General features: G+C 38.5%; 1 protein-coding gene across 2 annotated transcripts in view; it reads right to left on the reverse strand.

The window, feature by feature from the left end:
* Positions 1 to 24823, reverse strand: part of CSMD1 (CUB and Sushi multiple domains 1) — a 1948922-nt gene that overhangs the window by 523243 nt on the left and 1400856 nt on the right. For both annotated transcript variants that reach the window (XM_073017922.1, XM_007961594.3), the window contains exon 11: positions 11251 to 11354. In XM_073017922.1, coding sequence (XP_072874023.1) covers positions 11251 to 11354 — 104 coding nt within the window. The remainder of the gene's footprint in view (positions 1 to 11250; positions 11355 to 24823) is intronic.

A 24823-nucleotide genomic window follows, 5' to 3' on the forward strand; every position in this document is an offset into this window, starting at 1 on the left:
TGAAAGATTTTGCAAATGTGACGAAGTTAAGGATCTAAATGTGGGGAATTGTCCTGAATGATCTAGGTGGGCCCTAAATGCCACCACTAGTATCCATATAAGAGAGAGGCAGAAGGAGATTTCAGGCAGAGGAGAAGATGGTCTCATGACTCTGAGTGCAGAGAGTGAGTTCATGTGGCCACAAGCCAAGGAATGCCAGCAGCTGCCCTAAGTTGGAATAAGGAAGGGATGTATTCTTTCCCAGAGCCTTTGGAGTGGTTCCAGCCCTGCCCACATCTTGATGCTGGCCTAGCAAACCTGACTTGGACTTCTGGTTTCCAGAACTGAGAGTACAAATTTCTGCTGTTTTGAGCCACCGAGTTTGAGGAATACTCTATAGTAACAGCAGGAAACAAATGTATCACTAGACTGTTACAAGTCACATATGTTTACTGTAATGCCCAGAACAATCACTTTGAAAGCTACAAAGAAATACATGAAAATATACCACAAATAAGCCAAGAAAGAATTAGAAAACAAAACTTAATAACCCCTACGAAGGCAAGAAAAGCAATAAAAGGGGAATGAGAAACAGAAATAAACAAATAATAAAATGCCAGACAAAGCACTAAACATATCAATAATTACCTTAAATATAAATGGTCTAGATATGCCACTCAAATGTCAGAAAAAGGCAGAATGTATTTTAAAAAATTACCCAATTACATAAGGCTTAAAATACATGTCAAAGTCAATGACCCAGGCATATTGATAATAAAAGGAAGAAAAGATATACCATGTAAATATTAATAATAAAAAGCGGGAGTGTCTATGTTAATACCAGAAGTAGACTTAAGGCAAATAAAAATATCAGAGACAAAAAGGGACATCACAAAATAATAAAATGATTGACTCACCAGAAATATGGAACAATCTTAAAAGTGAACAAACCAAATATCAGAGCTTCACGACAAGAAGCAAAAACTGATACAGCTAAGAGAAAAATAGCAACCTCCACAAGTATAGATGAAAACTTTAGTACCCTTAGAAAACAGGCAGAAAAGATCACAAAGGATATTCCATCAACCAACAGGATCTAACTGATGAATACAGAACTCTCAATTCAATACACATGTTTTTCAAACCCCTATGGAAAGCTGACAAAGATAAATCACACCCTGGGCCAGAAAATAGATCCTGACATATTCAAGTGGACTGAAATCACAGATAATTTATTCTCTGATCACAAAGGAATCAAACTAGAAATCATTGATTAAAAGACATTAGAAAAATCTCTAAACACATGGAAATTAAATAACATGTTTCTAAATAATCCATGATTCAAAGGGAAAGTCTCAAGTGAAATTAAAAAAATACATAGAAAGAAGTGAAAATAAAAACACAACATATAAAAATATGTAGGATGCAGATAAAACAGTGCCAAGAGGAAAATTTATAGCACTAAATGATATTAGAAAAGAATGAAAAAATTACTTTGTTCTTACCTCAAGATTCTAGCAAAAGTAATGCAAAATAGATTCAAAGAAAGTAGGAGGAAGAGTGTGATAGAGGTCTAAGTTAATGAAATAGAAATAGAGAAACAGGGGAAAAAATAATGAAACAAGTATTTTCTCTTAAAAATAATATAATGGATGAACCCGTAAGAAGACCGGCAGAAAGTCAGAAAAAGAGACAGTGAGAGATAGAGAGATAGAAGGGAACAATTACAAATATCAGAAATAAAATAGTGGATATTACTACAGATTCATCAGCCATTACAAAGATAATAAGGAAATATTATAAACAACTTTAAATTCATAAATTCAACATGTTATTAAATATAAACTGATTTATCAAAAACTGTTAATTACCGAAACTCAACCAAGATAAAATACACAATCTGAATAGTCCTTTATTATAGAAATTAATATTATAACTAACATGTTCTCCAAAAACAAAATCCTCAGATCCAGATGGTTTCACTAGAAAATTCTACCAATTTATAAGGAACAATTAACATCACGTTTTCATAAACTCTTGCAGAAAGTAACAAAAGAGAAAATATTTTATAGCCATTACAGTCTTATAATGAGGCTAGTATTAAACTGATACCAAAGCCAGACAAAGGCAGTACAAAAAGAAAGAGAAAACTATAGACCAATATCTTTTATGAATGTAGCTGAAAACATCCTCAACAAAATATTAGAAAAGTGCATCCAACAATGTACAAAAAATTATACACAATCATGAAGTAGAATTTATTCCATTTATGCAAGGCTGAGTCAATTTTTAAAAAAATCAATCAATGTCATCCACCATCAGAAGAGGCTAAAGAAAGAACATGATATATGAGCTAACACCAAAAAATAAACATTTGATGATTCGCAGGATATATAGTGTTCATGAGTTGAAAGATTTAACATCGCAAACATGTCAGTTTTCTCCAAATTTATCAATAGCTTTAATGTAATTCCTATCACAATTCCAGCAATGTTTTTATAAAGCCTTGCTGGGAGTATACATGTATATATGTATATGGTATTCTCAAACCTATATAGGGTGGCACCTGCCCTAGAATAGCTAAGTCTCGTGACAAAGAAGAATAAGGTGAGAAACATCACTCCACCTGATCTTAACATTTACTAAACAGTTACAGTAATCAGTAATGTGTGGCATTGGTAGAAGGCTAGACACATCAGTGTAACAGAACAGAGAACTCAGAAATAGACCTACACAAATACATCTAACTAATTTTTAATGAAGGCAGAAAAGCAGTTCAATGGAGCAAGGAGAGTCCTTTCAACAAATGCTCCTGAGTCACTGGACACAGGAACTGCAGGGCAAACCAGGAATCTCAACCTCTGTCTCATGCCATATACAAAAACTAACTCAAAAGGGATAAGAGACCGAAATGTAATATGTAAAACTGTAAAACTTTTAGGAAAATGTATAGAAGGACTCCTCTGTAAAGTACAGCTAGGCAAAGAATCCTTAGACTTGACACCAAAACTCCGGCCATTATGGGAAAGCCCATACACTAGACTCCACCAAAATTAAAAGCTTTTGCCATGTGTTTAAACCCACATGAAGAAAGTAAAAAGACAAACTGCACACTGAGAAAAAATAGTTGCAAACCATGTATTCTACAAAGCACTAATATCTTGACTATACAAAGAACAAAACTTAATGGTAAGAAACATCCACTTAGAAAATGGGAAAAAGACTTAGACATCTTGCCAAAGAGGATGTCAGATAGTAAATAAGCACCTGACAAAATGTTCACCATCATTAGCCGTCCGTGGTTAAAATGCAAATTTAAACCACAAAGAGGTGTCACTACATACCTTTTGGAGCAGAAAAAGTGATGATAAAACCAATTGTGGGGACAGCGTGAGCATGAGAGCCACTTAACATCATGGGCTGTGACGTGGGAGAACTATGCTGGAAAATAGTTGGGCAGTTTCCTACAAAACTAAATACACAACCAACATACAACTCAAGCAATCACACTCCTCAGTAATTTTCCAAGAGAAATAAAAACTCACGTTTACACAACAACCTATACACAAATGTCATAGTAGCTTTCTTCGTAATAGTCAAATACTAGAAGCAATCCCGGTGTCCGTCAGCGGGTGACTAAAAAGAAACTGTGCAACATTCATACCTCGAAATACTAGTCAGCAAAAAACGGGAAGAAACGATTGCAGTACACAACGTCCAGGGAATTTTGCTGAGTGAGAAGCAATCATAGAAGGTAAGGCACTACATGCTTCTAATTATGTAACGTTCTTGCAATGACAAAATTTTAGAGCTGGAGTGGAGATAATGGTTGGCAGGGGTTAGGTTTAAGTGTAGAAAACAGGGAGTTGGCTATTATTATTAAAGAAAACATGAGGGACCTTTAGGGTATTAGAGATTACCTGTGTCTTGACTGTGGTGGATACATGAACTTAAACAGGTAGTGAAATTGTATAGAACTTCATAATAACACACACACACACAGAGAGAGAGAGAGAGAGAGAGGGAAACAAATGAATATAAATAAAATGGGACAGACAGAGAGAGAAACAAATGAATATAAATAAAATGGGACACAGAGAGAGAGAGAGAGAAACACAAATGAATATAAATAAAACGGGAAATTAAATTAGCTGGGCATGATGGTGCATGCCGGTTATCCAGCTACTTCTGAGGTTGAGGCATGAGAATCCCTTGAACTTGAGAGGCGGCAGTTGCAGTGAGTTGAGATTGTGCCACTGCACTTCAGCCTGGGTGACAGAACGAGACTCTGCCTCAAAAAACAAATAAATAAATAAATAAAAAATAAAAATAAAATAAAATAAAACAGGAAATCTGAATAAGATCAGTGGATCATATCAAGGTGAATATCCTGGTTGTGACATGTTACTATAGATTTGCAAAACGTTTCCACTGGGGATCCGGACAAAGTCTACAAAGATCCCCTTGTATTAACACCAGGGGTTCAATGAGCAATTAGGCAGCCTTTTTTTTTTTTCCTCAGTGACTATCAACTCCAGCGCTCCTTGTCCTCGTCTAGCAGATAGAAATGATATATTTGTACAAGTTTGTCAATAAACAATACAGGTGCACTAAATGACAGTTCAGTCTCCTCTTTCCTTCTTCCTTTCCATTACATTTCATTTTTAAATTTCATTCTGAACATGGCAGAACTCTGGATGTTGTATTATATTAAGACAGTGATGATAACTATAGTAATATAATATTACCTTCTCCTTGTACTGTACTTTTAACCTTTTTAAAACTATTTTTTATCTACCATTCTATTTGATGCAACAATTCTTTGAGGGTAAAAGGCATACGGGAGGGAATCAGGGATGCTGCACTATAAATACATGCCATCTATTGTTTTAATGGACTTATCTCCCCAACATAATAACAGCCTTCGATGTTAATTTGAGATTAAAAAACAAACAATAAAATATTTAAATGTTTTTGACTGATGAATTGTGGAAGAGATTCCTAGATCTTCTGGGTCTATAAAAACAGGCATGCATTTTTTGGCTCCTTAGAGAAAATAGCCACAGTGAGTCTATACCTGTGACAAAACAGCCAGAACAGCTGGAAATGACTCCTGCTGTTCACTCAGCTGCCTGGACCCCAAATTAGCTGAAATGGAGCCCCACCTTATCTGCAGCAGGAGCTGCCCTTGGGCTCAGCTTCCTGTGGGACCTATGGCTTCTTCTTCCCTGTAGGAAGGTTGCCCTCAAGACACGTCCGATGGGTCCCCAAGGTCCCTGACTGTGCTGGCTTTCTCAGATAGCTCCACTGCAGCTGCTAGCCCAGATCCAAAATGCTAAAGCCCAGTGGTTTGTTTATTCCCCTAGCGACAGGGTTCTAGGAAGAGGAAACCCAAACCACAAAGGGTGCCCAGAGAGGTGTGGCAATGTCTGAAGTCTCCAGTGGTAACGACGAAGGCTGGCTACTCAATTCTCCTTGATTCTGGGAAGTTGGTCCTGAACCTGTCACACACAGAAGGTGACACAAAAGCACTCACCTGGCATAACAACAGTCAACTAACCAGGCCGAGTAACCATCACTACAGGAGAAGGCCAAGACTGTGCTAGCAATTCTACAGAAGCGACTTGGTTATTCTAGTAACTGGGTTGCTCTCTTCAGACAACAGTGATTGATGTATTATCAGCATAAATTTAAGGCATATTTTAGGAATACCATATATAAATCAATGTATCTAGTCACAAGGAGGATATTTTACACCCACCAAAGTATCAGGTAAATTTGGTGTACAAATATTTAGAATTCTTACGTTTATCTACTTAGAATAATTGAATTGCCAGATAGAATTTTCAAATGAGGTACCTACAAATACATTGTCAAGAACAGGGGTCCCTTTTTAATGCCGAAATTATTTGTGAATGTTTTTAAGAGTTCCTGGAAGCTTATAAATTGCAATAAGTGCTAAAAGAATCCCATGGAATATTTTGTGATTTTCCAGAAATCATATAAATCCTCAAGGCATTGTTCAAACCTCATTTAGTAATATTACCAATGTTTTATAACAAGATCCCATTAACATTTTGATATTAATGGTTTATATGTTTTTAAACTTGTTTGTATCCCATTAGAGATGTATATTTTATGAGTAATTTACTTTGTAGACACAAAAGACTAAAAAAAAAAGACCCTACAGATGCAATCAAAATATACTTAGAAGAGGTGACTTCTTTTCCTAACCTCAAACCAAATAAATGTTTAGAAACCCATAAAATTATTATTATTATTATTTTTCTTTTTGAAACAGTGTCTTGCTCTGTCGCTCAGGCTGGAGTGCAGTGGGGTGATCATAGCTCACTGCAGCCTTGATCTCCTGAACACAATCGATCCTTTCACCTCAGCCTCCTGAGTAGCTGGGACTACAGGCATGCACCATCATGCCTGGCTAATTTTTTTTTTTTTTTTTTTTGTAGAGATGGGGTTTCATCATATTGCCCAGGCCGGTCTCAAACTTCTGGCCTCAAGTATTTCTCCCTCCTCAGCTTCTCAAAGTTCTGGGATTATAGGCGTGTACCACCATGCTTGGCCAATAACATTTCTTTTGACCTCTTACATTCAAGGCTAAAACCAATAGATAAATGTATGGAGAAGATAGCATGCTTCTCGTAGTATAAAATATAATATAAAATTTATAGCAATACTAGCACTTTTACTATTAATAATACAGATTCATATTGCTAATTATATGAAATTTATATCAGTAGGCTAATTAGTCCTCAAGGCTAGAACAATGGCTTATTCTTCCTCTCTGTCTCCTAGCTGAGGCCTAGCATAATATTTGGCATTCAATAAATAATTATTCAAAGAATCAAGCAAGAAAGCTTCCAGATAAGAGGCCGGGAAAGAAAAGCTAACAATGGATAGACTTTAAGTCAAGAACGGGGCTCAAACAGTTGAGTCTGTCTCTACTATCAGTGGCATTCAGACTCACAGGCTGTGCCATTATGTGGAAGATAATATACAGAAAAATAGTTGGGATCATGTGATTCCAGAGTTTTAAGAATCTTGTTTCTAATTGGTTTGATTTCTAATCATGTTTTCTGATTTTTTTTTAAATCTAGGATGTATTTAAGTCAATATCTTTATATCTTTATTACCAACATCAATTGTTTATGCTTTCCCCCAAAGCACTAAATGTTTAGTGATTAACTCTGTGAGAACATTAAAGATATATAAAGATATACACACAAACACGCACACGTCTGTGCATAGTGTCTGCTTTTTTATGGCTCTTCAGCAGTCTTTAAAAAAAGAGAATGATGCCCTTTGACTCAGGATCAGTGGAAAACAGCAGGCAGAAATGAAGTCTCAGCCACACCAGGCAGTGTCTGGGAGCAAGATGCAGTTTCACCAAAAATGGATTAATCCAGCCCTAAGAAAGAACCAGGATCCTGATTTGTTAATCCACACATCTGGTTAGGCAGAGGCTACCCTGCATGCTCACAGATGTCTCCAATCATATTGACTATTCATCCTTGTAGACGGACGGGCATTTTAAAACTGTAACCTGTGCCTGCCGCCCACAGAACATCCGGAATTAATGAAATCCCCTGGTGACCAATGGCTAATAGCTGCAAAGGCCAGAGGAAGTCCGGGGAAGGCCATACCTCTCCATGCCGTTCCTCTGCAAATTAAATTCAAGAACAATCTCAATAGACGTGCTTGGAAAGAACTCAACAGACATTTGCAAAGAAAGTTACTTAATTTTCTTTTAAGTCTGACACTCTATAAATATGACCCAAGTTTCTTCATCCACTTCTCAGGGAAGGTGGATTATTGAAGGAGCTCCTTAATATTTTTATTCTTTCATATTGTGTCATAAAAATTAAGAAAATGAAAAATCATTACCAGAAATAAGAAATTTTAAAACCCTATTTAGGGTGAGCTATCTACTTTCAGGCTATTTCATTTTCCAAATTTCTCTTCAGAAATAAGAAATTTTAAAACCCTATTTAGGGTGAGCGATCTACTTTTAGGCTATTTCATTTTCCAAATTTCTCTTATAATCCAGATTTAACTAGAATTCCGTATTTCCCACAAGAAGAAAACCCACAAAATATTGAGTTTAAAGTAGTGAATGCCAGTCTGCCATGAAGAGGTTTTAAACTGCTGCTTTATTTAAAATGTGTGTCACGTGATCCTCTGACTTCATATACTGACTAGTATTTAAACTATTCCAGTGTATCCGTCATTTCTCCAATTAAATGTTAGACTCCATGCTGGGAAGAATGTTTGCATATAAGTACCCAAAAGTATTTGTTGATGTACAACCTGAAATCACCTGTTTATTCAAAGAGACCAGCTGTGATTCTCTGACTGTGTTCTGTTATTTTTCTGTGATCTGGTACACTGAGGACATATATCAGTGGTTTTTCCTTCCTCTTCTGCAGCTGATTAAATGCCCCGCTGGTCCTGGTTACACTGTTTCCCAAAGGGCATCTCAGTTTGATTCAGTCGGCTATTTAGTTTTTCATTTATAGATTCAAGCTATTGAGAGAAGGCTCTAATAACCCTTATGTCAATGTAATACAGAGTTTGCAATTGCTTTCTTAACAACAAATCACATTAAAAAATGAGTGTATGATTGTAGATCTTTAATAATAACCTAAGGGATTTCATACGGCATCACCTAGCTGCATTTATATTTTAAATGTTGCCATTATTTAACAATTTTCCTCATTTATTTTAGTGACATCCTCTCTTAAATTAGGTGTTTTGGTAATAATAATATGTGTGGGTTACATTTTTCAGCTCTCCGGAGTGTTCCCATGCATTATTTCATTTTTCTCATTTCCAGAGGCTGGAAAAGTTTATTATACATATTTTATAGCCAGGAAAAGAGAGGTAGAGAGAGGGAGAATGACTTCCCTCAGGGTCATGGGGATAGCAAATAGCTGGAGCCAGAAACTCCGTCTTTGACTTGCCGGCTCGTTTCTATCCACTGTGGTGCTGTTCCCAGCACTGTCCCAGGTCAAAGGCAGTCAGTGTGTGTGACGATCACCTTGGAGGCTTGCTCAAAATATAGGTATCTGGGCCCTCAGATGTAAGACTCTGTTTTTAAAAATAAAAAAAGCCTATTTTTTTAAACCTAGTAATTTGTCAACAAAAAGGAGTCATCATTTGGCAAGGGTGTGGAAAAATAGGATCCTTCATGTTTCACTGTGGTTTATATAAATTTTGGGGGGGGATAATTAGAGAAACATAACAGTGTAAATGGAGATGCCTCTTCATCCCAAAATTCCTCGCTGGAAATGTTCCTGAAGGTATACCAAACAAGTATGCCAAAGTCTACGTACAAAGACATTCACTTCACAGCTGCTTGTAGAAGTGAAATAATGGGGTGGGGGTGTGAGCGTCAGATGCAAAAGACTGTCAAAGGGAACCAGGTTAAAATCATGGTAGGTCTACAGGCGATGAAGACTCCAGATCCTGGAACAGTATCACATCCCTGAGTTGGAATCCCTGCCTCAGCATACACTAGGTTTGTGAATTGGGGTAAATCCTTTAACCTATCAAAACTTCAACTTCATCACTGACAAAACAATGACATTATTAGCCCCAAATTCCCAGGATTATAGTAAAGGTCGGATAAGGTAAAATGTATTATGCATTTAACACAGTGCATGGTGCGTAAGAGATACATAAAAGTTAGCTATGATATTACTAGTGTTGTCCTCATCATTATTATCATAAGTTGTGGTCCAGCAACATAATTTCAATTATGATGATTAGTAATAGTTGGAATAGGCCAGCAGGAAGATAAGCTAGAAGTACGTGTTCTCTCGCAAAGTGTTCAAGATACAATGAAGGAAGGAGGCACGTTCCTGGTGGAGTCCTATTCTGGCTGTATCGATTTTTAAGGGAATATACAGAATAGTTGGCTAGAGCTTTTTCAATGTGTGAATTGTCTCATAAGTAATCAATAAATAAGGGGATAAGGTGAGTATAATAGACTGCACCTTTTTTTTTGCATAGAAATATGGGATGCTACCAGGGGCGAGCTTCCTCACAGATGAAGAGGCATCTTCAGTAGTATATAAGAAGACAAAGAAACCAAGATGAACACCTGCAGAACACTTTCCAGTAATGAAAGATGCTCTGGTTTAGTGGTTTCAAGATCTATATCATGAAGAGAAGCTATCTGTGGAGTGGCAAAGGCAGATGAGGCGGGTATTTCCTTTCTGCTAAAAACATAGAGGAAGTACACCCCCAAATCATTTTCCTAATTCTGATACACCAGGTCTGATAAAACGGACAGAAACTGTCTTTGAGGCCCTCTCTCTGGACGTAGCTAAAGCGGATGCCCAGGTCATAGGGCTGCAGAACAGTGTGTGATCCTGGTAAAAACTGAGAAGTGGGATCAGTCTGCAAAAGTTCAGAGCATGGGCTGTCACCATTCTTGCTAAGACTCTGGAAACAGAGTTCTTCAGAGGTACACTGAGTCACCCCCAACACTTTTCCCCGTGATGTCTGTTACTTTATCATGAAGTTTTACAGAAAGCGTGGAAAGCTGTATGACATTATTCCAAAAAAGACCTATATTTCCCAAACTAGAAAGCATCTGCACTTCTTTAAAAACCCTGATAATGTAACATCACAGGGAAGCAGAGGAGAGAGTTAAAAAAGGGGGGTTGGCTGGGCGTGGTGGCTCACACCTGTAATCCCAGAATTTTGGGAGGCTGAAGCGGGCAAATCACCTGAGGTCAGGAGTTCGAGACCAGCCTGGCCAACATGGAGACACCCCGTCTCTACTAAAAATACAAAAATTAGCCTGGCATGATGGCGCACACCTGTAATCCCAGCTACTCAGGAGGCTGAGGCAGGTGAATTGCTTGAACCTGGGAGGTGGAGGTTGCAGTGAGCCGAGATCGGACCACTGTATTCCAGACTGGGTGATAGAGTGAGACTCTGTCTCAAAAAAAAAGGGGGAGTTGATTTGAAAAATTTATTATTTTTTGCTACCTCATGAGTGTACTAATTTTTGCCGTAAACATATTTTTAATGAAGGAAAACAATTGAAACAGACAAAATATAATCCTAAATTATACTCATATTTTGTTCGCATATGAAATCAGATTGCAGACCACTAGATTAGTCATAAATGGCACTAACCAAACACCTGAGGCTGAATTGCAAGCCAGTAGTAGAATCTCATCTCCATCCACCATGACCCACACTGCATGCAAAAGAGGAGAGGAAGCTCAAGAACATACTCACACGTACAAGACCGATCTGGTGTCTCCCACCTTCCCAGCATCACCGACCGTCAGGGTGTCATAGCCTCGCTCCAGCTCAAATTCTTCAAAGGCAAGCTTGATGACCTAAATACAAGGTACAAAACAGTGACTTAGAACAGTAGGTACTTCCCATGACTTTTAATAAATATCGTAATATCTAGTTATAGTGTTAAATTTTGCTCCTTAATACCAATGTCAAATGATCCCAGAGCTGCTTTAAGTAGTTACATGGATAAATCCATACATTTGATAGCCTGGCATTACAGGATTTTATGAAATTCAGAATTGCTAGTACCCCCAACTTAAGTATTTTCACCTCTAAAAATGAAATTTAACCTCTACTCCACTTTAAGTCAAATATCTACTAAATGTTTACTTTAACATTTTCAGTGTTTGAGTGTTTGGATTAACCAATAACTAAATCAATATAAGCAAAATAAATGTTGGTTATAGTTAATGACACATATTTTGGCCAGACCCAGAATGCCCTGCAATAAATATAAAGTTCTATATGCATATTTCATGTAATTATCCATATTAACACCCCAAAAGACTTTATGAGGATACAAAGTCTTGCAAAGCCTATAAGTTTTTTGTTTGTTTTTTACAAACAATACTTTGTCATGATGACCAGCACCGAGACATCTGTACAACACTGGTTTATGTTTGATGTGCCAGTATATTATAATCTATTAACTTCTTTCTGTAGCGTACAAGATCTTTTTCTCCTGAAAGAAGAAATGCTTCCTTTGGTGGCCAATACTATGAGGAAGGAAAAGTTAGGTTAGAACCCTGGGTAGTATGGAGAAAAAATTAAAGAAGATAAATACATGATGATAATTAGAGGAATGATAGATGGATGATAGATTCGATGGATGGTAGAAGATTAGAAGATATAGACAGATTAGATAATAGATAGATAGACAGACATAGACAGACAGACAGATAGATAGATAGATAGACAGATAGATAGATAGATAGATAGATAGATAGATAGATAGATAGATGGATGGATGGATAGATGGATGGATAGATAGATAGACAGACAGACAGACAGACAGATAGATAGATAGATAGATAGATAGATAGATAGATAGATAGATAGATAGATAGATAGATAGATGACAGATAGTAAATAGATGATAGACTGGATGGATGGATGGGCGGATGGAAAAATGACAGATGATACACAGATAGATGGATATATAAGTGAGAGAGAGAGAGATGTAACCAGAAAGATGCAGAGGGTGTGAGAAAGGAAGGAGGAAGAGGGATGGGACAGGAGGAACAGAAACCATAATATTGGAAGTACATTTTAATAAGCTCTATGTTAGAATGAAACAGAAATTCTGAAACAGCGTAGAAAAGTACCAAATGCCTATTTGTTAAGCTTGAAAGAAAAGAGTACATGGTAGCATAGGGAAGACAGACTTCCCACTAATACCCAAGTCCATGTCCACAGTTCCAACAGGCTCTAAAAACGTGCTTTTCCAAGCAATGCCAATAAGGAATACATTAAATTTGCTACTTGAAATTCTTACAAAAATTAGTAACACAGTCATTATGATTTATTTTTAAAAACCTACTATTTCAAATTGCAGTGTTTGTATGAACACATTATTTCAGCAATCTGATTTGACACAGGTATCGAGGTTGACAGCTGTTGCAAACCAGTGTAAATACTGCGTGTGAAACGTAGCACCTGATATTTTTATTTCTATTGTTTTTGTTTCTCATGAATCAGTTTGTAAGTGACCATCATCTGATAATCAGATAATTTTAAAACTGAAGAATCATCATTGAGACCTGGTAGTTTCCTTTCTGACACGTGAACCCAGTGCTGACCTGCTTACAATTCTGGTGGGAAGCGATGATAATTCATTGAGGTTTGGGTGTCATGTTTGGCCGATTTGTAATGAGTACGGATAGGATTCACACTGTATGAATGGGCTCTCATTAGGGGTGGAAAAAGGGCCATTCTGTAATTCTTTCAAGCCAAGGCAAAGGTAGACACAGAAACTCTTTGTCAGTATTTCATCTCAACAATCAGCCGGTCCTGTTGTCAAATACACATCTTTACTCCATGCTGTTGATGCTCAGTAAAAACAGAAAATGCAGCCTTGGTCTTGCATAGACAGCTTTTAGTTTGTCAGAGGATATGGCATTTTATGCATATATGCAGCTGTAAAATAGACATACATATATTTTTAACCAAGCATGCAATTCTTTCATAGTAAAAGAGAGCCAGAGATGCCAATGAAAAGTGAAGACAAAAGGATAATACGTTTCAAGTTGTGAGCAACTTCAATGACATTGAGCCAAAATGGTTTTAGTTCCTCCAACATATGCACCTTCCTTATGTCTTGCATGGACTCCCTCAGCTGTCCCTGGAACTGGATGCTCCATATTTCTCTCTCTCTCTATATATATATATACACACACACACACACACACACACACACATATACACACATATACATATATACACATATATATACACACACACACATATATATACACCCACACACACACACACATATATATATATAATTATTTTATTATTTGTTTTTAAGTTCCAGGGTACATGTGCAGAATGTGCAGGTTTGGGACATAGGTAAACACATGCTATGGTGGTTTGCTGCACCTGTCAACCCATCACCTAGGTATTAAGCCCAGCATGCATTAGCTCTTTTTCCTAAAGCTCTCCTAACAGGCCCCAGTGTGGGTTGTTCCCCTCCTTGTGTCCATGTGTTCTCATTGTTCGGCTCTCACTTGTAAGTGAGAACATGCATGTTTGGATTTCTATTCTTGCCATTTTTCTTAAGTCCCTGCTTAATGTTCCTCCCTCAGCCATGGTTCCACAGCCCACTCTGTCCGAGAAAGCCAGTCGCTTTGCCAAAATCCTGCCTGTCCCCTTCATAATATTCCCAGGGTTGATGCTTTTGGTTGGTTTGCTGTTCTGCCTGCCCTGCAGAGCTCCCTGTAAGCACTGAGGGCAGACACCACGTGACTTGTCCGTGGAGGGAAGCACTGGCCTCACCCTACAAGAACTCGCGGAACATCAACTCCTCCAGGCCACAGAGCTAGGAGTGTTTATTTGAAATCTTTCTACTGTTTTGATACAGGTGTTTATGCTGTAAAATACCCTCTTAGCACTGCTTTTACTGTATCTCATAGGTTTTGGTATGTTGTGTTTCTATTTTTATTTCCCAGTACTTTGGGAGGCCAAGGTGGGTGGGTCACGAGGTCAGGAGTTCAAGACCAGCCTGGTAAACAGAGTGAAACCCCGTCTCTACTAAAAATGCAAAAATTAACTGGGCATGGTGGCATATGCCTATAGCCCCAGCTACTCGGGAGGCTGAGGGAGGAGAATCGCTTGAACCTGGGAGGTGGAGGTTGCAGTGAGCCGAGATCACACCACTGCACTCCAGCCTGGGCAACAGAGTGAGACTCCGACCAACTCAAAAAAAAAAAAAGAATTATTTTTAAATTTTCTTCTTAATTTCTTTACAGACCCATTGGTCTATTTCTTCACAGGCCCATTGGACACTCAGGAACATGTTTAATTTCAATGTATTTGCACGGTTTCCAAAGCTTCTCTTGTTATTTATTTCTAATTTTATCTGTTGTGGTCAAAAAAGATACTTGATATAATTTTGACTTTTAAAAAATGTATTGATTCTTGTTTTGTGGGATGACATACGATCAGTCCTGAAGAATATTCATGTGCTGATGAGAAAAATGTGTATTCTGCAGCTGTTGGATGAAATGCTCTATAAATGTTTGTTAGGTCCATTTGGTCTACAATACAGTTTAGCACTTCTTTATTAATTTTCTGTCTAGATAATCTGTTCCATGCTGAGAGCAGCAGGATGTTAAAGTCCACATCTAATATTATATTGGGGTCTCTCTCTCCCTTCAGTAATGTTTGCTTTGTATATCTGGGATCTCTGGTGTTCGGTGCATATATGTTTATAATTATTATACATTATTTTTGTCTTTGTCTCATTTTACATTTTTTTCATCTTCCTTTGCATTTATTTATTTATTTATTTAGACACAGTCTTGCTCTGTCACCCAGGCTGGAGTGCAGTGGTGCAATCTCAGCTCACTGCAACCTCTGTCTCCTGGGTTTAAGCTTTCTCATGTCTCACCCTTCTAGGTATCTAGGATTACAGGGACAACATACCCAGCTATTTCACATTTTTTTCACTTAAAGTCCATGTGATTTGATATATGTAGAGCTCTTCCTGCTAGTTTTTGGTTTCTGTTTGCATGGACAATCTCTTGTCATGTCTTCAGTTTTGGTCTACGTGTGTCTTTACAGGTGCAGCAAGTTTCTGAAAGGCAGTATATACTTGGATATAGCTTTTTAAATTATATCGTCACTTGGTTAATTCTGTTCTGGTTGTTTTGCACATCCTTTGTTCCATTCTCATGCTCTTCTTGGTTATCTTTGTGGTTTGGTGGTTTTCCGTAGTGATATGGTTTTATTTCTTTCTCATTTGTTTGTCTGCTCTACCAGTGAATATTACTGTACTGTGTGTCTTCACGATGGTGGTTATCATCCTTTCACTTTCGGATGAAGGGCTCCTATGAGCATTTCTTGTAGGACCATTCCAGTAGTGATAAATTTTTATTAGCTTTTCCTCATCTGGGAATAATTTTATTTCTGTTTCATCTCTAATGTATAGCTTTGCTGGGTAGAGTATTCTTGGCTGACTTTTTGTTTTTTCTTTTTTCTTTCAGCATTTTCATTATATCACTCTGTTCTCCCCTAACCTGTAAGGGTTCTGCTGAGAAATCTAATGTTAGTCTGAGGGCTTTTTGCTTATATTTGACTTGACTGTTTTCTCTTGCTGTTTTTAGACTTCTTTTTGTCTTTGAAGTATTTAAATATGTATATTATATTGCTATATCAGGTTGTGGATATTTTGGGGGTATATGTGGTACTTTGATACATTTATACAAAGTCTAAGGATCAAATCAGGATAATTGTGATATCCATAACCTCAAATATTTATTTTTCTTTTTCTTGGGAAAATTACAAAATCACTAGAATAGAAGGAAGAATTGTCTTTGACTTTGACAGTTTGATTATAATGCTCTTTGGAGAACATCTTTGGCATTGGGTCTGTTTGGTGATCTTTGAGCTTCCTGGGTCTGAATGTACATATTTCTCCAAAAATTTAAGAAGTTTTCAGCTATTATTTTATTATACAGATATCCTACACCTTTTCTGAAGTCTTCTCCTTCTAGAATTCCCATAATGGGAATATTTGTCCACTACATTTTGTTCTACACATTTTGTAGGCATTCTTTATTCTTATTTATTCTTTTATTTTTGTCTGATTGGCTTATTACAAAAATCCTGTCACCAAGTTCAGAAATTCTTTTTTCATCTTGATCTAGTCTGTTGTTGAAGCTCTTGATTTTATTTTTTAAATGTTATTCATTTTATTCTTCAGTTTCAAGATTTCTGCTTAGTTCTTTTTGTGTAATATCTCTTTGTTGAATTTCTCATTCAGATCATGAATTGTTATTCCTAACTTTTTTGAATTGTCTCTTTTTATTTTACTGATTTTCATGGCATATCTTTAAGATCATTATTTTTAAAAACATGTAGGCATTTTGTAGCTGTCCTTTTCTTTGGGATCTGGTATTAGAAAATGATTTTGTTCCTTTGTGGGTGTCATGATTTTTGCTTTTTAGACATTTCTTGTATTCCTACATTGATATCTATACACCTGACAAAACACAATTGCTCCTAATTTTAGAGGGTAGTTTTAGTAGTGAAAACCTTTTTCCTGTAGATGTGTCTCAGAGTGTCAGTTGGGTAGGGCGCCTTGGTTTGTATTCTGCATGAGTACAGTGGTGTGGTCTTCATGTTATTTATTTGGTTGTAATCAATGTCTGCAGTTTTGGTGGCTGCCTGAGTAGCCTTGGCTGCGGGTGTTTCTGGAAGCGTTGGTTCAACTCTACTGCAGACGGAGACTTCTGGGTGGGCTTGTTTTGGGGATACAGAAGGTCACATGTGGCATCTCTGCTTCTCAGAGGAACAAGTTTTGTGGCAGTGGTTGGCCTCAGGTGGGCCGGTCCTTGGGTCCCCGGGAAGCATGTGTGGGCATTCAGCAATTCCACTGCTTGGGGGGTGGGGAGTGTTCACTGGTGGCAGCAGTACCCAAAAGGCCAGTCTTTGGTCTGCAAGAGGCATACAGCCAGGTGGTTGTTGGTGACGGGCCTCAGGAATTCAACTCTCAGGCCCTGGGGAGCATGCACTTTGGCTCCCTCTGTCTTGAGAGTGGCCTCCCGACGCTGCTAGACCACCTGTGGTGTAGGTTACTTCATGTGCTTGAGTGCTGGGTTCACGTTTGTGCCACTGAGTCCAGCTGGGGTCATGGCCTTGCACCCTTCTGCTTGGCTGTGGTGGGATGATGGCTGGGTTCTCAAGATGTGGAGATGCAGGGGCTACTGACCCCATGGGCAGGATGTACTCTGATATTTGTTCTGTCCTGAAAATGGCACCATGCTGCAGCAGCCTGAGGCCCAGGGAATGAGAGAGGAACCTGGCGTGAATTCTCTCCCTGGAGCAATACAGCCATGTGGACTCCAGGCAGCTCCTTACCCTTGGCTCTGGGCCTGTGAGGACTGTGAGGCTTTTCTGAAGCTCTGAATGCAGGCATCTGGGCTGGGAAAGTGGCCTGCTGGGGATCTCCCACTTACCTTCTCCTTACAATGAGAAGTCCATTCTTGGCACTGAACAGATCCTATCCTGGCACTTCACATTCATCTTTATGCTGTCGTCTTGAGTTTCCATGCCTCAGAGGGTCTTCTTTTCTCTGTTGCTTCACTACAGTGTTCTCGCCTAGACACTGTACTTATCTACTTGTCATTTCGGTTCTTCTTTATGAAGGAGGTAAGTGCTGGGCACTCTTGCTAGCCATATTGACGTCTGCTAAGCTTTGCATGACTTTTAGACATTTCTAGATGGTACGTCAAGCCAAGGTGTCCAGTGAGCATTTAGAAAAAACAGTGTGGAGCTCAGGAAAGATTCAGGACTCAATACACATAAATGGGGGTCCCTAACCATAGATGCCACCTAAAATACTAAGACTCTGTCAGAGTATCCAAGGAAGGCACATGAAAGGAAGAGGAATGAGGATGAGCTGCAGTCTCTTTCATATCTAGAGGTCAAGGAACTGAGGAAGAAACGACAAAGAAGAATCAATGATAGGGAGGACACCAAGAATATGGTGTTTTGTGAAAAATCCATAAAACTAAAGATCTTAAGAAGGAGGGAGTGATCAAATGTGTTGAATGCTACTAAGAATGTGAGTTAGATGAGCTCTAAGGTGAGACGTGTGGACTTGACTGGAGGGAGGACATGGATAACCACGGCAAGAAAGAACAGCAGAGTTGTAGGGATGGAAGAAGCGCTAAACTGGATTGGCAGAAGGCGATGTGAGGAAGTGGAATAAGTTGTTCTGGAGATCTCTGAGATATCTTAACTAACATGAATGAAGTAAGAATGTGTCAGGATTTTTTTCTTTTAATGGAGAATATTGCAAGATGATAAGAATGACTCAATAAGTACATAAATGATTTTCAAGTATATAAATGATTTTTCAGGAAAGAAATACTGTTGTTACTTTGATTCAAATAATATATATTTTCCTTGATAAAATATTAATTTATAAACAAAACGAAAACATTTCCCAAAAATCAAAAATAAAATATACTATATAATTTCAATTTACTGAAAAAAAATTCATTCGATATGGGTCCATTCAAATAAAGAGACCACTTCTCCTGATTCAATTAAACCAAAATAATCCCAATATATCAATTGATCGCTATGATCTTTCCCTCTGTGCATGTGCACACGCACACACACACACACGCTCACACACGCGCACACACACACGCTCACACACATACATGCTCACACACACGCTCACACACACACGCTCACACACACGCACACACACGCTGACACACACGCTGACACACACGCTGACACACACGGTCACACACACATGCTCTCACACACACACACACACGTTCACACACACGCTGTCACACACACATGCTGACACACACGCTCACACACACACTGTCACACACACACGCTCACACACACGCTGTCTCACACACACTGTCACACACACACGCTCACACACACGCTGTCTCACACACACTGTCACACACACACGCTCATACACACACGCTCACACACACACATGCGCACACACACATACATACACACCCTGAGAAAAATGTAGGCATCATTGGGTTTCTTCCTTGATAGCAATATTTTTTTTTAATTTTTCCTTTTGATGTTCTTCAGTAAACCACATTTGTTTTTCTGAATAACATGTTTGTGTAAGAAACTGTGATGGCAGGAAAATGAATAGGAGAAAGATTTTATAATTTTCCAAGATTTAGAACTGACAGCACAATATAAATCAGTACAAAGGCCCTACGTCTTGGAATAAGATATTTTACAAATGCTTTAATTAATAACTGTAGGTTTGAAATTAATGGGTTAGCAATGACAACTTAGAACACACAGGAAGGAACACTGGAAATCTGAGGCTATAATGTATCTGATTCATTCCATTTCAAATTATGTATCAGAAGAAAGGCCTTTCAAACTGTGAATTTCCTCGTAAAAAACATGATAACAAGTTTACGTCTGGAAACTATTAACACTGTTGCAAGAAGAACGATCACACATTTTAAAAGAAAGTTCACACTTTCTTAGAATGTAAAAATTATCAAATAATTTTAGTTGTTTTCACCTGAGGTTGTAAGGGCCAATCATAAAACAACTAAAAATATAATTAATGATAACGCAACAACCTGCCTAAATATATCTACCATAGAGACTGGATAAATATACATGTAAATTTCCTACAGAGAAACACATACTACAGTCATTGCTGATGGGAATACAAAATGGTACAGTCACTTTGGAAGATACCTTGGAAGCTTCTCACAAAACCAAATATATTCTTATCAAATAATGAAATAATCACATATCTTGGAATTTACCACCAACAGCTGAAAACGTATGTCCACACAAATCCCAGCACTTTGGAAGGCTGATGCTGGCAGATCACGAGGTCAGGAAATCGAGACCATCCTGGCTAACACAGTGAAACCCTGTCTTTACCAAAAATACAGAAAAATTAGCCGGGCGCGGTGGCGAGCGCCCGTATTCCCAGCTACTCAGGAGGCTGAGGCAGGAGAATGGCGTGAACCCAGGAGGTGGAGCTTGCAGTGAGCCAGGATCGCACCACTGCACTCCAGCCTGGGAGACAGAGCGAGACTCCATCTCAAAAAAAAAAAAAAAAAAAAAAAAAAGGATGTCCACGTCCACACAAACACCTGCACGTGTGTGTTTATAGCAACTTTACTTATAATCGCCAAAATTAGGAAGCAACCAAGATGTCCCTCAGCAGGTGAATGGATAAACTGTGGTACATTCAGACAATGGAATATTATTCAGGGCTGAAAGGAAATGAGCTATCAAGCCATGAGAAGACATGGGGAAAACTGAATGTATTTTACCAAGTGAAACAAGCCAGTTTTAGAAGGCAACGTGTCGTAAGATTTCAACTGCATGACATCTTGGAGAAGGCTGAACTATGGAGAGAGTAAAAAGATTAGTGACTGTTAGGGGTTAGAGGAGGGAGGGATGGAGAGCAGGAGCACAGAGGATTTTTAGGACAGTGAAACTCTCTGTGTGATGTTACAATGGTGGACACTGACTTCATACAGTTGCCCAAATCCATAGAGTAAAGAGCAGCAGGAGTGAGCCCTAACGTGCACTATGAACTTTGGTAATTCGGCATGAATGCATGTTCATCAATTGTAACAAATGCAACGCTCTGGTTGGGATGTTCGCAGCGGGGAGACTGTGCATGTGTGGGGGCAGCAGGTATAGGGAAACTATGTCTTCTGATTAACTTTGCTGTACAAACTGCTCTAAAACTAAAATCTAATAAATTAACCAAAAATACACATAGAAGCCTTTATATCTGTATGCAACACATACCAATAGCCCACAACATCCAGTATGAAATTACAAAGATTTGATTCCAACCGAGAAAAAAGAAAGTTCACACTTTGAACACTCAAAAAAAAAAAAAAAAAAAAAAAAGGGAGTTAGAAATATATATCATTAATTCTGGGTTATCCTTGCTTTATTTGAGATATTTAGCCCCACATATAAACACTAGGAGTCTCTCATAAACTACAATTCAATGTACTGCTATTAAGAAGAGGATTCATACATTATTTCGCATGTAACTCTATGACTACCAGCCTGTGCTACACAAAGTCAAAGCTGCTAGTGATTCAGAGTAGGAAAACACAGTTTGCCCAGGCAGTGAAATTCACAGCAGTCTTGGGACGGCATCAGATGGCAGGAAGTCAAGAAACTTGGTGTTTCATGCTAAAATCTCCCAGATGGTTCTCTGGAAGTTTAAGTATTACTGACATCCCCACCCTCAGGGCCCTGCCAAGTCCCTTCTGTCAGCTTTAAATGGTACATAAATTCCCGTAATTCTCTTTGTGCTGCCCTGCTACAGAGAGAATTAGTCTCAGCTCAAGATAGCCAAAGAAGCTGGAAAGGATTCCCCCCCATCCACTGGAAAGGATTCCCGAGAAGACCTGGCTTACTTTTCTCTGTCTCAGCCCACCTGTAGTTTGAAAATGGTATAAAAAGCAGCCCCCCTCTTTCCTTGCCCTCCATCTCCCCCTGCCACCCAAAACACACTCCTCCTAGCCCCCACCCCCTCCTCCCCTCCTCGACACACTCCTCTTAGCCCCTGGTAGCTACTGTTCAACTCTCTACTTGGATGAGGTCAACTTTTTAAGTTTCCACATGTAAGTGACAACATGGAGGCGGGGTTGGGGTGGACAAGAAGAGGTTGGTTTGGGGTACGAAAGTCCAGTTACATAGGTGGAATCAGTTCCAGCGTTTGACAGCACTGCAGGGTGACTATCGTCAACAACAATTTGCTGTGTCTTTCAAAAGAGCAAGAAAACAGGAATTTAAATGTCTCCAACACAAATAAATGATAAATATTTGAAGTGATGAATATGTTGATTACCATGATTGGATCAATGACCCCTTGTATACCAGTATTGAAACATGTACCCCATAAATAGGTGCCATTATTATATATTAGTTAAACATTTTTTTAAAGCATTTTTTAAATGAACAAGTACAATCACATTGATAAAAGAGGGAGTCTGGGCTTTGCTGCTTACTCAATGAGAGTCTTGAAAGAATTGTTTAACCTTCTGTCTTACCCATAAATGAGAATGATGCTGATTTCCCCATGAGGTTTCTAGGATTAAACAATGCGATGCAGGCAAGGTTAGTACTTCTTGTCGGCATCCAGCAAACACCTGATCAATGGCAGTTGTGTTCATTATTGTCCTCGTGGTGACCCTTCATAAAAACTTTGTCATGCCTGCCAGACCAAGCCACTATCTGCCACCATTTGAAGTATTCTGTTATTGCAAATCTCACGAGTCTTTACAACCAGGAAAAACTCATCCATCTTCTGTCTGACTCTGCAATTTCTAACTCCAATTTTATCTAAAATGACCTCTTATCTTTTGAATTCCCGACACATTTTATCACCTGTACACTTCCTTCCCTATTGCAGTGGTAGTATTTTGTTCCTCTTAAGAAGTGTGGTTTTGACTAAATACTTAGATGAAGAAATTGTGGATGCTTGAGGAGTAAGGTGAGATTCATTAAATTCCAGGTGAGTAGCAAGTTGGGAGTCATGTGAAAATGATAGTGACAAATGTGGCAAGGAAAATTTCTGAAGCAAAACCCGTCCAAATGCCAGTGAAGTTGGCAGAGATATAAAATACTTACAGCAGAACAACAAAGATTAACCAGTGCACCAGGAAAGTAAGCAAACAAAACAGTGATGGAGAAACAGTCAACAAAAATTTTTTTTTCGTGCATAAAATGGGAGAATAAGCTAGTGAGAATTTCAGGAGAATTTCTATTACCCCTGAAATAAAGCAACCCAAGCATCACAAGCAGATCTCACTAAATTATTGACATCTGCTCTCAGATGTATGAAAGAGGGTAGAGTAAGTATTAAAAAATGAGAGACTGGGAATTTAAAAGTCGCAGTACAATAACTGATACAGAATAAACCAGAACATCATTAGATGTGATAAAATACAGAATTAACATTTACATCAATCAACCAAAGATGTGTGGAATGACTGTGCTGAAACTTTGAAGGAACAAAAGATGCAAAGATGACGAGAGAAAATTATAGATTCTCTAGATGAAAGCAAAAGATATTGAAGTTTGTTGAGAAATAATTATGGGTGCAGAATCAATAATTAGAAAAATAATGGAAGATACACTTTTACGACTGACTAAAGTGTCTGAGAATGAAGTTAAAAGTGCTTCATTATGGCCCCCATAAATGAAATAAAGTTGTATGAGAATAATAGGAACACGTCACCTCACAGAATTAACACTAACAACACCAGAAGAATTCTGTACACAAACCCAGAAGAACAAGCGGATTATGTTTCAGGAAATACAAATGAAAGTTAGTTTTGTCTTTTTTGGTAGCATGACAAAACCCTTTTGTGGTAGCATGGACCAACAGCACTATGAGCCCTGGACAGAAGGGAAAAGTATGTTCTGCTTAGTATGTTTATTCAGCAAAGAGGCTATTTTATGTGAGAAGGAAGAGAAAATATTTACAGATTTTCAAATGTCTCAGGTATTGTATCAACACACTCCTTATCACCAACTTGGCTGAAAGGTGAACTTCCAATAATAAGATTAATTTAAAAAACAGTTACTTAAGGAGGTTCTTTACAAATATACAAAAAAGAATGATCTCAAAAAAGTTATGTAAACCAGAAAGGAAGACGATTGAGTGGATAAAAATACACATATGTGTATTGATTCTTACATATTAAACAATCTAATTAAACAAATGAAGAAAGGGCAACCAAGTCTCTCCTGGAGATGAGCCCTGGGGCTGAGATGTCATCTCATAAGGCGGTGTCTCGTCAGAGACCAGGTGACAGGTGGGATGGACGACACAGGAAGTGCTACAGAGGCGCCTGAAACTCAAGGACTCTGAATACCCCCAGCCCCAGGACGAGCTGTCAGGCAGACTGCCCTGGGGGAGTGGGCGCAGGTGAGCCAGGCTCTATGTCTTCCGTCATCAGTCACAGACACCACTTAAGTGCCTCCAATTCCTACGACCTGCTATTTCTAGACATCCAAAGAGACAAGGAGGCTTGCCAGAGTTTGCATGCTAACAAGAGTACTGGAGGTAGGGGAGTAAACACATGTTTGCACATGTCTAGAGAGGAGAAGGTGCCGAATGGGAAAATACTCACATTCTCACCACTGGTCGTGGCCAGAAATGGGGAATAAATTACTTGCAGTCACTCTTCCAGTGACATTCTCTGGAGCAGCAGTTACACAGATATTTTACGTTTCATTCATGGCTTCATCTTTCACTCATCTTCAATCACGCTTC

This window comes from Chlorocebus sabaeus, chromosome 8 (assembly GCF_047675955.1).
Source record: "Chlorocebus sabaeus isolate Y175 chromosome 8, mChlSab1.0.hap1, whole genome shotgun sequence".
NCBI classification, from domain to species: domain Eukaryota; kingdom Metazoa; phylum Chordata; class Mammalia; order Primates; family Cercopithecidae; genus Chlorocebus; species Chlorocebus sabaeus.